The sequence below is a fragment of the Nerophis lumbriciformis genome, linkage group LG08 (assembly GCF_033978685.3).
Source record: "Nerophis lumbriciformis linkage group LG08, RoL_Nlum_v2.1, whole genome shotgun sequence".
NCBI classification, from domain to species: Eukaryota; Metazoa; Chordata; class Actinopteri; order Syngnathiformes; family Syngnathidae; genus Nerophis; species Nerophis lumbriciformis.
This window is the reverse complement of record NC_084555.2, coordinates 31656644-31670000: the sequence shown is the minus strand read 5'-3', so window position 1 is coordinate 31670000 and position 13357 is coordinate 31656644. Positions and strand designations below refer to the sequence as shown.

General features: G+C 39.8%; 1 protein-coding gene across 3 annotated transcripts in view; it reads left to right on the top strand.

Moving 5' to 3' along the window:
• The window catches only part of arid1b (AT-rich interactive domain 1B), a 584854-nt gene that overhangs the window by 103791 nt on the left and 467706 nt on the right, over nt 1-13357 (top strand). For all 3 annotated transcript variants that reach the window (XM_061968668.2, XM_061968667.2, XM_061968666.2), the window contains exon 2: nt 5196-5399. In XM_061968668.2, coding sequence (XP_061824652.2) covers nt 5196-5399 — 204 coding nt within the window. The remainder of the gene's footprint in view (nt 1-5195; nt 5400-13357) is intronic.

Here is a 13357-nt window from a genome sequence, read left to right as displayed (position 1 = left end):
AATGTGTCGATGTTGACCTTTGCAAGATGAGCCTCTGTGGCACGAGGCCGCAAACACCTCAATGCTGCTTAACAATTTGCAGCCCCCCTCCCTAACCAGTTCTCTCCTTGCTTCCTCTCTGGCTTTCTTTCACCATCTTTCCCACTACTCAAACACCCTTTTACACACACTCTTCTCTTCACTCTGTGAAATAGCCCAAACTACTCCAAACACATGCCTCGGTAGACAAAACCACTTAAAAAGCCAGACCGGTCTGCCTGTAACCTGCTGAATAAAGTGCTCCCATCCCTTGACATGTCTTTTTGATATGAACCTGGCAATATGAGGCAGCGGCAATTTCTCCTCCACACTCGACGAGGTGATATTGAGCTGGGGAGGAGGGAGTTGGCAGCGGCGGGGTGGCGAAGATGTGTGTCCGTGTGTGTGTGCACTTTGCTTTGTGGAGATGAGAGACGTGAATGTGTGTGTAAAGAACAGTAGGAACAAAATGTCATAAATCACGCATGATCCTACACGGCGGAGACAAAAGGGTGAAAGCCTGAGAGGAGAACGGCAGCACAGTGGAAGTCGACATTATCTGCCTGGCCGACACATAAACACGTCTCTACAGGTGACGGATTATCCCGGACTGATCTGAATTTTCCAGTGCCCCACCAAGACCCCCCTCCAAATCCTCTCTAAAAAGGCCTTGAAATACTCACTGTGAAATAAATTGATACCTGCTCTTTCTTTGGAAAGCCGCTACTGAACACCCCCCAGGGATTCAAACTTGAATTGCTTTGTCACTCGAATGCCTTATTTCAGTGTTTTTCAACCTTTGTTGAGCCAAGGCACATTTTTTGCGTTGAAAAAATCCGGAGGCACACCACCGGCAGAAATCATTAAAAAATTAAACTTAGTTGACAGTAAAAAGTCGTTGTCGCAATTGTTGTATATGAATTTAAACATAACCAAGCATGCATCACTATAGCTCTTGTCTCAAAGTAGGTGTACTGTCATGACCTGTCACATCACGCCGTGACGTATTTGGAGTTTTCTGCTGTTTTGTGTCTAGTGTTTTAGTTCTTGTCTTGCGCTCCTATTTTGGTGGCTTTTCCCGTTTTGTTGGTATTTTCCTGTAGCAGTTTCATCAGAATCAGAATCAGAATAGTTTGTATTGCTATTGTTTGAGAACGGGTTCACAAACTAGAAATTTTACTTGGTGCAATCGTGCAACATAAAACACATATAACACAGAATAGAATAACACGAGCTGTAACTGAGCTATCAGATCTTGTTATTGTTCATGTGCCTGATGGTCAAGGGGGAACAAATCTTCAGGTGGCGGGAGGTGTGGGTCTGGATGGACCGTAGTCTCTTGCCTGAGGGGAGAGGGGAGAATAGTTTGTGTATAGTTTGTTCATGTCTTCCTTTGAGCGATATTTCCCGCATCTACTTTGTTTTAGCAATCAAGAATATTTCAGTTGTTTTTAATCCTTCTTTGTCGGGACAACACCAGGGGGAGCTCCACTAACCACGTTAAACCCAGATTCCGAACTAACAAAGGTCTTAACTCATTCTCTTTCTATGTCACATCAATATGGAATGCACTCCCAACAAGTGTAAAAGAAAGGGCATCTCTATCCTCCTTCAAAACTGCACTAAAAGAACACCTCCACTAAACTAAGACCCTCCCTTCCACATAATACCTCTTTCGATTGTAAATAATCAAATGTAAACAATCAAACAATCAAATGTAGACACTTTTTCTTACACTTTCTGATCTCTCTCTCTATGTCCACTACTTGCTGTACATATCCTACCAAGTCAGTCCTTCACTGTTTCAATATCCATTTCTCTGATGATGCAATTGTTGATGCTGATTTTGATGACTGAAGTGTTGATACCAACCAAACCTACCCCCCCCCCCCTCTCCATATGCCACACCCCGGATTGTAAATAATGTAAATAATTCAATGTATATACTCTGATGGTTATCTTGTGTGATGACTGTATTATGATGTTAGTATACAGTATATATCTGTATCATGTAGAGCTGGGCGATATATCGATATACTCGATATATCGCGGGTTTGCCTCTGTGCGATATAGAAAATGATTATATCGTGATATCGTGATATTGGAGTATACGTTGTCACGCAGTTGCTTTTAGCATTACACTACAAGCATTTCTTACTCTTTCTAGTCTCTCCTTCTCACAGGGGCGTAAAACAAGCCCACCTTCTTCCATACGTCACACACTGTCACGCGTGTAGCGTCATACGCCCTCGCCCAGCAGAGAGGTAGCAGCGTGGCTAACGTTAGCTGAGGCAGGTGGTACAAGCGGAGCGGTGCGAGTGACAATACAAGAGAAGGTGCGAAACTGATCACAAATGGAGGAAGAACAATTAATGCCCCCAAAAAACAGCACGGGGTCCATCATCTGGCGGTAGTTTGGCTTCAAACGGGAAGATATTCAGCAGACAACAGTAATATGCAAAGTATGCAGCAGAAGCGTTGCTACAAAAGGTAGCAGCCAACTTTCCCTCTAAGGTGCGCGCCTGCGCAATTGCGCCCTCCTCAAGCGTCCTCTGCGCACAGCAAATATATACCCTGCACCAAATCAAATCCCATCTGAATTCTAAACAAAATAAACACATTTCCATCCATCCATCTTCTACCGCTTATTCCCTTCAGGGTTGCGGGGGGCGCTGGAGCCTATCTCAGCTACAATCGGGCGGAAGGCGGGGTACATTTATTCTGTGTAATTTTGCAATGCAGCTCTGAGTGACCGTGACAACAAGCGGCCCTAACGGTGTTTATCAACACCGTTCAATTACTGTAACGTCTATCGACATGCTTCGAGGACAGGAATTATATCGCTTTATTGAGCAAAACTGTTTATATTCGGTCATAACCACACTAAAACATGAGTAAAAAACTTCTATCTATCTGTCACCAACACGCATACCACTAAGCCACTGGTGCGTTTATGGCCACACAAAAAGTCCGACAACTCAAACACCACACAAAATTACACTATGACTCAGTCATACGTGTGCTTATTCTACTGTCATTTATTACTAATGTTAATTGATTGATATTAATCATGGAATGCTGTTACTAGAGAAAGTTACAGGAATGCACACTTCATTCTATGCTTACATTTCATTGTGCAACATGAGGATGTTTAAGGGGAACTAAATGTGATCTCTGAAAGGGGTACAAATGATTTCCAAAGCAGGACCCCCACCCAGACATATTGTACAATACTAATCCATAGCTTATGAAAAACAAGATTTCTTTTATTTTCATTACAAGTGCGCCAAATCACTAATATTACTAAATAATCTCATGAAAATGACTCCTCTCATTTGAGTGTTATTATAAAAGATTGGTTTGAGACAGGTGTGCTGCTGGTATTGCCACGTGTGCTCCACTGAATGCTCAGGGAGTTTTTGTGTTTGCTCAGACACATGAACAATTAGAGGGAACATTGGTAGCAGCACTACTAATTTGTTCTTTCATTTAAAAAGTCACCCGCGAGAGAATGAAGAGTGCTTGAAACTCCGCACGTTAACGTCTCCGGCTGGTGCCACACCCAAAAAAATGCCGAAACAACCTGCACTGACAAATGAGCCTGACGTCTTCCATTTACAGATCAACGCCATATGAAAAACATAGTCACAAACACAAGGAGATAACGTCCGCAGTAACTTATTACATAGCGAAGGACATGGCCCCATAAACATCATCTATGCAACATTTTGACCAGAGAACCACCATTACATGTTATGTAGACCACAAGGAAGTGTTTTACATTTAGAAAAATAATAATAATATGACTCCTTTAATGCGCCCTATTATATGCATCAAGTGTCCATTCAAGGCTAAGGCAAAATATCTCGTATATCGTATATCGCGATAAGGCCTAAAAATATCGAGATATTAATAAAAGCCAATATCACCCAGCCCTAGTATGATGTATCAATTTAAGTGGACCCCAACTTAAACAAGTTGAAAAACTTATTCAGATGTTACCATTTAGTGGTCAATTGTACGGAATATGTACTTCACTGTGCAATCTACTAATACAAGTTTCAATCAATCAATCAATCAAACATTGTTGATTGTCATGTCATGTTCGCATGTACATTGTGGACGCCATCTTTGCTCCACACGCTGTAAGTCTTTGCTGTCGTCCAGCATTTTGTTTTTGTTTACTTTGTAGCCAGTTCAGTTTTAGTTTCGTTCTGCATAGCGTTTTCTAAGCTTCAATGCCTTTTCTTAGGGGCACTCACCTTTTGTTTATTTTTGGTTTAAGCCTTACACCTTTTGACCTGCACGCTGCCTTCCGCTGTTCCCGACATCTACAAAGCAATTAGCTACCTGCTGCCATCTACTGATATGGAAGAGTATTACACGGTTACGCTGCCGAGCTCTAGACAGCACAGACACTCAACAACAACACATCATTTGCAGACTATAATTACTGGTTTGCAAAAAATATTTTTAACCCAAATACGTGGAATTAGATAATCTCCCACGGCACATTGATTGATTGATTGATTGATTGATTGATTGAGACTTTTATTAGTAGGTTGCACAGTGAAGTACATCAGACTGTATCTCACGGAACACCAGTGTGCTGCAGCACAGTGGTTGAAAAACACTGCCTTATTTCATAATCCATAAGCAGAAACATTTAGCAATGAGTATTTTGTGCTGCCTTGCTGTAAGCAACAACAAGTGAGGTGGCAATGTTGTCGAATGATTACTGGCCTTGTTGGTCTGCGGTTGTGGGAGAAAGAAAAAAAAGCTATTAAGTTTTTATTGCTATTGTTTCTTGTTGCTTTAGAGCCCTTTTACAACCTTTAAAACCTTTTCAGGCATTATAATGAAGATGCGTTATAATTGAATCATTTTATTTTGGCCCTCCTCCAGCTAAGTTAGCTCCCCGTAGCAATGCAATAAACATCTTTGCTAAGTAATTCCATTTGTAGTTCATTCATGACCTGCAGACATCCATTTAAGGCCTCCAATCAGCATGTAATTATGCCATAAATCAATTGTTGCTGTGGTTTAGAGGGTGTGCACTTAATGGACTTGTGTCAACGGCTGCAGCGTGGCAGATGATTGTTGAATATATGCCATACAATATAATCACTACATGTCAGCTACAATAACAATAATTAAATAAAACTTCTTCTCCATAGGTGTCCTCCATGGATTTCATGGCGATGAAGCGTTCGCAGCTGTATAGTATGGCTAATAATCCATACTCGGGGCCGCAGCATTCAGGGGGCGGGCCTTACCCTCCGAGCCAGCCATACAATCCTCCTCCCTCACAGCGTTATCCAATGAGCATGCAGGGCAGAGGTCAAATGGGCATGGGAAGCATGCAGTATCCTCAGCAGCAGGTATGTCCACAAACCAAAACTTCATTGTCATTGTTAATATACAGTGCATCCGGAAAGTATTCACAGCAGTTCACTTTTTCCACATTGTGTTATGTTACAGCCTTATTTCAACATGGAATAAATACATTTCTGTCCTCAAAATTCTACACACAATACCCTATTATGACAATGTGAAAATGTTTTTTATCAAAGATTTTAAGAAAAACAATCACATGTGCATAAGTTTCATGGCAGCCTTTGCCATGAAGCTTAAAAGTAAATTCAGTTGGTTGGACATGATTTGGAAACACACACACCTGTCTATATATAAGGTCCCACACTTGACAGTGCATGGCAAAGCACAAACCAAGAAGGAAGTCGAAGGAATTTTCTGTCAACCTCCGAGACAAGATTGTCCTGAGGAACAAATCTGTTGTCATTTTGGGGTATTGTGGATAGAATTTTGAGGACAAAAATAAAATTTATTCCAGGCTGTAACATAACAAAATGTGGAAAAAGTAAAGAGCTGTGAATACTAAATCAATACAGGATTATCTTTTCTTATCTTACTTTACGGATGCACTGTAAGGTAATTAAAAAGTGAATGTATTGGGGATAGGTTGATGGGCAACACTAAATTGTCCCTAGTGTGTGAATGTGAGTGTGAATGTTGTCTGTCTATCTGTGTTGGCCCTGTGATGAGGTGGCAACTTGTCCAGGGTGTACCCTGCCTTTCGCCCGAGTGCAGCTGGGATAGGCTCCAGCCACACCTGCAACTTCGAAAGGGACAAGTGGTAGAAAATGGATGGATGGATGAATTTTAACGGGGCACCTTTGAAAATAATGCAAAGCTATGATGACAATTTGATCTTTGGGAAAAAAACATGTTGTTGTACCTGGCTATTCATTAGTATTGAGAGAAACATGACCAGCAGGTATGCTGCTCCTATAAGCAAGCGTTCATCATAGGATGTTATTACCACATTGAGACATCTGTCTTCTTTCGAAGGCGGACATTCTGGACAAGAAATATTCGATAGACAAAAAGCGTGCAACATACAATGATGGCCGTGAAATGATTTACTCTCCGGGTGCTATAAAGCTGTCTAATAACAGTCCGTTTGTGGTCGTTGGGGTTTTATGAAACCATTTTTATTGCTTCTGGAAAGAAACAAACCAGAAAAAACAGAAACATGACATACACACTTGTCATCAAAAAAAAAAATATATATATTTTTTTTCCCCCTGAAGGCTTTTGCAGGTTCAATTTAAGAGCAGTGTTTTTTTTTTTTGTTTTTTTTTTTACAGCCGGACATGTTATGTCACTCCTGCTCATCACTCACTTTCCTTCACACTCCCGCTGGAGGAGGTGATGGGTGAGCAAAGTGTGTTGATTCACTATCCACATGCATGCTTCATACTGGTTGCTTTTGCAGACAATAGTTCTTCTGTGTACACGATCATTTTAAGGAGCGTGTGTTTGTTGTTATAGTTATGATTGTGGGCAATAGTAGGTTAGTAGCACATTCAAAGGATGACGATTCATCCTTTTTTTTATTATACCGGGTTCTGAGTGTGTGCTCAAGAGAAGAGAGAGAGCAAGATGGGGGCACAGTGTCCTACGCTGTCACTGCCTGCTATTTACTGCCACAGCTTTGTCTGTTCCATTGGACTTGGATACTTCACACTGGAGTGAGTGGGCTTCTAAAAATAGCAAAACCACAGAGATATGTGCCAAGAAGGGGAAACACACTAACAGACAGTATCACAAATTTAAATAATATATTGCTTGAATGCACATACTGTAATACAAATATGTGAATCATTGACATTTTCCAAGTACATCAACCTGGCCTATATCGTCTTAGAACTACAAACATTATAGTTTTACATGCAGAATGCAGCGTATATATTAATGACGAATGAAACGTTGTTGTCAGCGAACACGACAATATAACATGACTCTCGCCAGATCCTTGTAGTTCGCTGAGCTCCACACAAGGATCTGGGCTCGAGGGCAATGCAAACTCCTTCCAGATAGCAAAAAATAATGAACCAATCAGAATTGCCGGGCGGGATTTCATAAATGTGACGTAGCGCCAAAGCGACTGTTTGATTCAAACAACAACGGCGGCACGCAGCGAGGAGTCTTGTGCTGACATTGATTCTGCTATTGCAATTGTTTTGTCGAATCTATCAAATATTATTCTTTAAAAGATGAACACAGAACGTTTTTGAAGGCATTTATTAACTTTTCGCTCTGTCGTTATCCAATATGTCGGCTGTTCTGTTTTGGATTTCTCAGCGTCACTCTCATCAGCGTCACGGGTTGATTTGGATGTGAGTGGTTGAAGTAGCACGTCATTCAAGATAACGGACAAGTGGTTTATCCAATCACATACAATTATTTTTTTATGAGGCCCCGCCTTCTGAAATACATCTCCTATTGAGAAGTCCCAGATCCTTGTGTGGAGCTCAGTGAACTACAAGGATCTGGCGAAAGTCAGGTTAACGGCAATAAGCGGCAACGAAAAAAAGCAGGAAAAAAAACACGATTCGTTTTAACAACAATTATCGTATTTTTCGGACTATAAGTCGCAGTTTTTTTCATAGTTTGGCCGGGCTCCAGTGCGACTTATATATGTTTTTTTCCTTCTTTATTATGCATTTTCGGCAGGTACGACTTATACTCCGGTGCGACTTATACTCTGAAAAATACGGTAGATTCGATATTTGTGGTTGCCGATAACATTCAGGAACTATCTAATTTTTTTGGAACGAAACTATCCGAACAAGTCAATCAGTTCAAATTGAATCAGTAACTTTATAGCAAACAAATTTAATAGTGTGACTGTGAAATAAAAACTGGATACTGAACACTGCAGGTGAAGTTTCCTCTCTTTCTGTTGTTTCCTGTAAAGGAATTAGATACAAATGAATTATGGATACAAACAAGCAAGTAAACAACAATTAATGGCCAATGCATCACATCTTATTTGAATAAAGTGCAACCAACACTTGAGGTTGAATTAACAAGAGGAAACATTTTATGCTCATATTTTCAACATTCAAGCAATTTTCAATAAAAGAACATTAACCAAAATTTTAACAGTAGACAACAAAGTTTCTCATGAAATGACTTCTCCTTGTCTTTCGGAAGTTGCTGCGTCGCCGTAACTTGCTTTGCTATCACTTCCGCTTTGTGGATTGCATCTTTTGTGGCTTCAAGTTGTGATGCGGATTTATTATTATTATTATTGTGATTCATTATTTGTCTCTGTTGTGGCTTTTGCAATCGTGCTGTGGCACAAGTCATACACAACAGTACCACCTCTTAAAGGTGCACACGCGTCACACATATTACGTTATGGTCTTGTTGCGTTTGCGTTTGTTATAACCTTTCTCTACCACCGTAGGTATCCACCATTTTTGTTGTAATGATGCCACAGGCGGTAGAATAGACTTAATGTTTAATGTCTTCATTATTAAAAGTGCTGAACTTCATATAAAGTCTGCCGTTCTTCAATCCAATGTTTGCCTTATTCAAGTAGCTCCAGCACCCCCTGCGACCCCGAAAAAGAGACAAGCGGTAGAAAATGGATGGATGGAAGTATTAATAAAATCGATCAATTCCCTTTTAAAATGATCTTGAATCGATACCTATCTTTTGGAAGGTAAACTTGCCGAGCACAGATACATATACTTGGAATTTAAGAATATAAATCGATATTTTGATATATTGATCAACCGTTACACCCTTAACATTCCTACTTTGCCATGAGATATTTCTTGAATTCAATAGTGTTTCTCACCTTCTTTCTTAAAGCGCTGGAAAGTAAAACTTTCTTTGGCCCCATGGTGGCTTATTTTGCAGTCGTTTAATGCAAAACCCAAAACCAGCGAAGTTGGCACGTTGTGCAAATTGTAAATAAAAACAGAATACAATGACTTGCAAATCGTTTTCAATCTGTATTTTCTATATGTTTCAAAAAAGCTGGCACAAGTGGCAAAAAAGACTGAGAAAGTTGAGGAATGCCCATCAAACACTTATTTTGAACATCTCACAGGTGAACAGGCTAATTGTGAACAAGTGGGTGCCATGATTGGGTATAAAAGCAGCTTCCATGAAAAGCTCAGTCATTCACAAACAAGGATGGGGCGAGGGTCACCACCTTGTGAACAAATGCTTGAGCAAATTGTTCAACAGTTTAAGAACAACATTTGAGCTATTGCAAGGAATTTAGGTATTCACTATCTACGGTCCGTAATATCATCAAAAGGTTCAGAGAATCTGGAGAAATCACTGCACGTAATCGGCAAGGCCAAAAACCAACATTAATTGCCCTTGACTTTCGACCCCTCAAACATCAGTGTGTAAAGGATATCACCACATGGGCTCAGGAACACTTCAGAAAACCACTGTCAGTAACTACAGTTGGTCGCTACATCTGTAAGTTAAAACTCTACTATGCAAAGCAAAAGCCATTTATCAACAACACCCAAAATCGCCGCCGGCTTAGCTGCGCCCGAGCTCATCTAAGATGGACTGATGCAAAGTGGAAAAGTGTTCTCTGGTCTGACAAGTCCACATTTCAAGTTGTTTGTGGAAACTGTGGACGCCGTGTCCTCCGGACCAAAGAGGAAAAGAACCATCCGGATTGTTATAGGCGCAAAGTTCAAAAGCAAGCATCTGTGATGATATGGGGGCGTATTAGTGCCCAAGACATGGGTAACTTACACATCTGTGAAGACACCAATAATGCTGAAAGGTATATACAGGTTTTGGAGCAACATATGTTGCCATCCAAGCAATGTCTGCTTATTTCAGCAAGACGATGCCAAGCCACATTCTGCACGTGTTACAACAGTGTAGCTTTGTAGTAAAAGAATGCGGGTACTAGACTGGCCTGCCTGTAGTCCAGACCTGTCTCCCATTGAAAATGCGTGGCGCATTATGAAGCATAAAATACCACAACGGAGACCCCGGACTGTTGAACAACTTAAGCTGTACATCAAGCAAGAATGGGAAATAATTCCACTTGAAAAGCTTCAAAAATTGGTCTCCTCAGTTCCCAAACGTTTACTGAGTGTCGTTAAAAGGAAAGGCCATGTAACAGTGGTAAAAATGCCCCTGTACCAACTTTATTGCAATGTGCCATTAAATTCTAAATTAATGATTATTTGCAAAAAAAAATTAAAAAAGTTTCTCAGTTCGAACATTAAATATCTTGTCTTTGCAGTGTATTCAATTGAATATAAGTTGAAAAGGATTTGCAAACCTTAGTATTCTCTTTTTCTTTATGATTTACACAACGTGCCAACTTCACTGGGTTTGGGTTTTGTAAAAAAAAAAAAAAGCAACACAAGAGACTTGTGGTGTAACTGTGTAAGTTGCAAAGAACTATAGAGTCAAACTGTGATGACATCATAGAGGGGAGATATAGCACGGTGAGAATGACTTCTGGGTAAGGAGTAAAGAGGCTAACACAGGCATGTTTCGGATGTATAGACACGTTGTGAACACAGTTAGACCAATAAATGTATTTATAACTAGGGATGTGCCACTGATTAGTATGGGCCACATTTATTGCTATTTGTAGTGTGGAGGGCTGTGATTGGTTTGGAGCTGGGATTGTTCTCGTCTGCATTATTTTGTTGGACTGATTATTCTCTTTGCTATTTTTGTAAATAATAATACAAAAAAAGTATTGGCAAATTCTTATTAAAACAATGTCATCGCCATTGCCAAACAATGCCTTTTAATGCTGATCCCAAATGCAGATCCCCTCAGGGCTGACACTGTATTTATTTTTAATACCCCGGCTATGGTTGCCAACTTCGTGAAAAATAACATAAGGCACACCTTATGTTTTTTTTAGTATGAGAACTACTTTGATAACAAGAAAAGAGAGGTGAGATACTTGTCTTTTATTTATATGAAATCACCTGTGGCCATGGTCTTGATGCTATATTGTGATCATTTGTCATTAAATAGAAGCATGATGACATCTTTTAAAACTTGAGCTATTAAGAGTTGCAGAAAAGATAATTGGACCCTTTGTTGTGTTACTATGTCACCAGATAACTGTTGGACTCCTGTAGAGTCACTATCATAAAGTGTAGTGTGACTATCATAAAGCTAGACACATTACAGGTAAGTTTATGTTTAATAACACGGATACACAACTTGTGTTTTGAGGACGAGGCATTAATGAGCAAAAATCCTAAATGACTTTTTTTTTTAAAGCGAGCTACCAATACTAAGTTAGCATGAAAGTTAGCAGATGTACTAGCCAGATGTAGCTCAGAAAAAAACAATTGCTGAATTTCCCAATTTGCATCTTTCCTTACAAAAAAATGTCATTGTGGCATTTAGCTAGCTAGAATGATCTTCAGAAGCTCGGCAGAGTGACAGCAGCTAAGGCAAGACAAACAAATACCAGAAAATTCTAACTGCAATGGGTTTGACAGGTGAGCGATCAGATACGTTGTTATCAATTGGTTTAACCTTAGCCTGCAGCAAACTGTTGTCAAAGCTGTATTCGATAGAATCTATTGACATTTTACAAACATTTTTTTATTCTCACTGAAATAAAAATACGGAACAAAGTGAGTCCTTTGACTGCTCAATACGGAACGTGTACTTTTGTCTCTAAATACAGGACGATTACGTTTTTCAAGGGATTGTTGACAACCTTAACCCTGGCAAACAAGCGAGCAGCTAATTATGTGTCTCCATACACAGTGTGGATATGCTCCCCTAAGTTAATAATCAACACTTCCATTGCAGCAAATAAACAGCATTTCTTAGTATTTTAGTACCAATATCACTGGAGGACGAGGCTAAACATGTTACACACTGAGAGCAAGCCAGGAACAGGCATGCTCAGTTAACCAAACATACACAACACATATGAGGACGGATCGATACATAAATTAGCGGTGTCAATACCAATTCTAGAGTGATTAGATCAATATTTTGATTTCCTCAAAATCCCTTTTTCCGTTTTTGTTTATAAACTCAGGGAATGTTTTGTTGTAATTGTGGACTATTGACTTTGTTTTGATCAAACAATGTATGTAATGAAATAAAATAAGGAACTAGTGTTATAATTGTTAACCTGTCAATAGCACGCACCATAAATAAATAGACAAATGTACAGTTAATACATGTGATCGGTTTTGAAGTCGGCAGCACAAAACCCTAATTGGAACATTCCTAATAATAACACGACAAGACTCCTACTCGTGCATTATTTGTATGGCCACTCAAGTCCATGGAATGATATGCAAGAAAGTTGACTAGTTTGTTTACGTGCAAATGTTTGGCTATATGATAACCGAGATGGCATACAAAAACCGGGGACAATAAGCTGGGTGTACAAAAATCGAGGTACCATTGTTTCACTAAATATGTATTGTAAATAATGTGTCTTCCTTTCAACATTGTGGCTCGTATTCTACTGTTCAATATACTATGTAAAGTTCATTATACACTGGGCTCTTTGATGTTGCATTTTGTTAATGACCACGTACGTAGACATGTTTTTGTAATAAAACTGATTGATATAAGCTCAATGGAAGTGCCAGGCAGAGTTGCAGTAAGTGGACCAATTTAATGAATAGCTTACAAAACAATCACAGGGACACAACTTTTAATCGACCATTACACTACAGATCATTATCTTATACTGAGATAAGTGTACAGCAGAAGTGACATAGCGATGCACTTTGTAAAGTTTTAATGTAGTTTGTCTCCAGCGGAGTATTGAAATGGTTGTCACAATGGCAGAATATCGGGTTGACGTATGAATTATTTGCTACAATATTATTATGATGCAGCCGGCGCAGGTTATGTTTGTGATCAGTGCCCCAACTCTCCCCGTGCTGGTCCCAAGCCCATAGATGGAAGCATCTAGTGCAGGGGTGGGCAAACTATTGGTCCCTTTAATCCGGCCCGACAAATATTAAAACAGAAT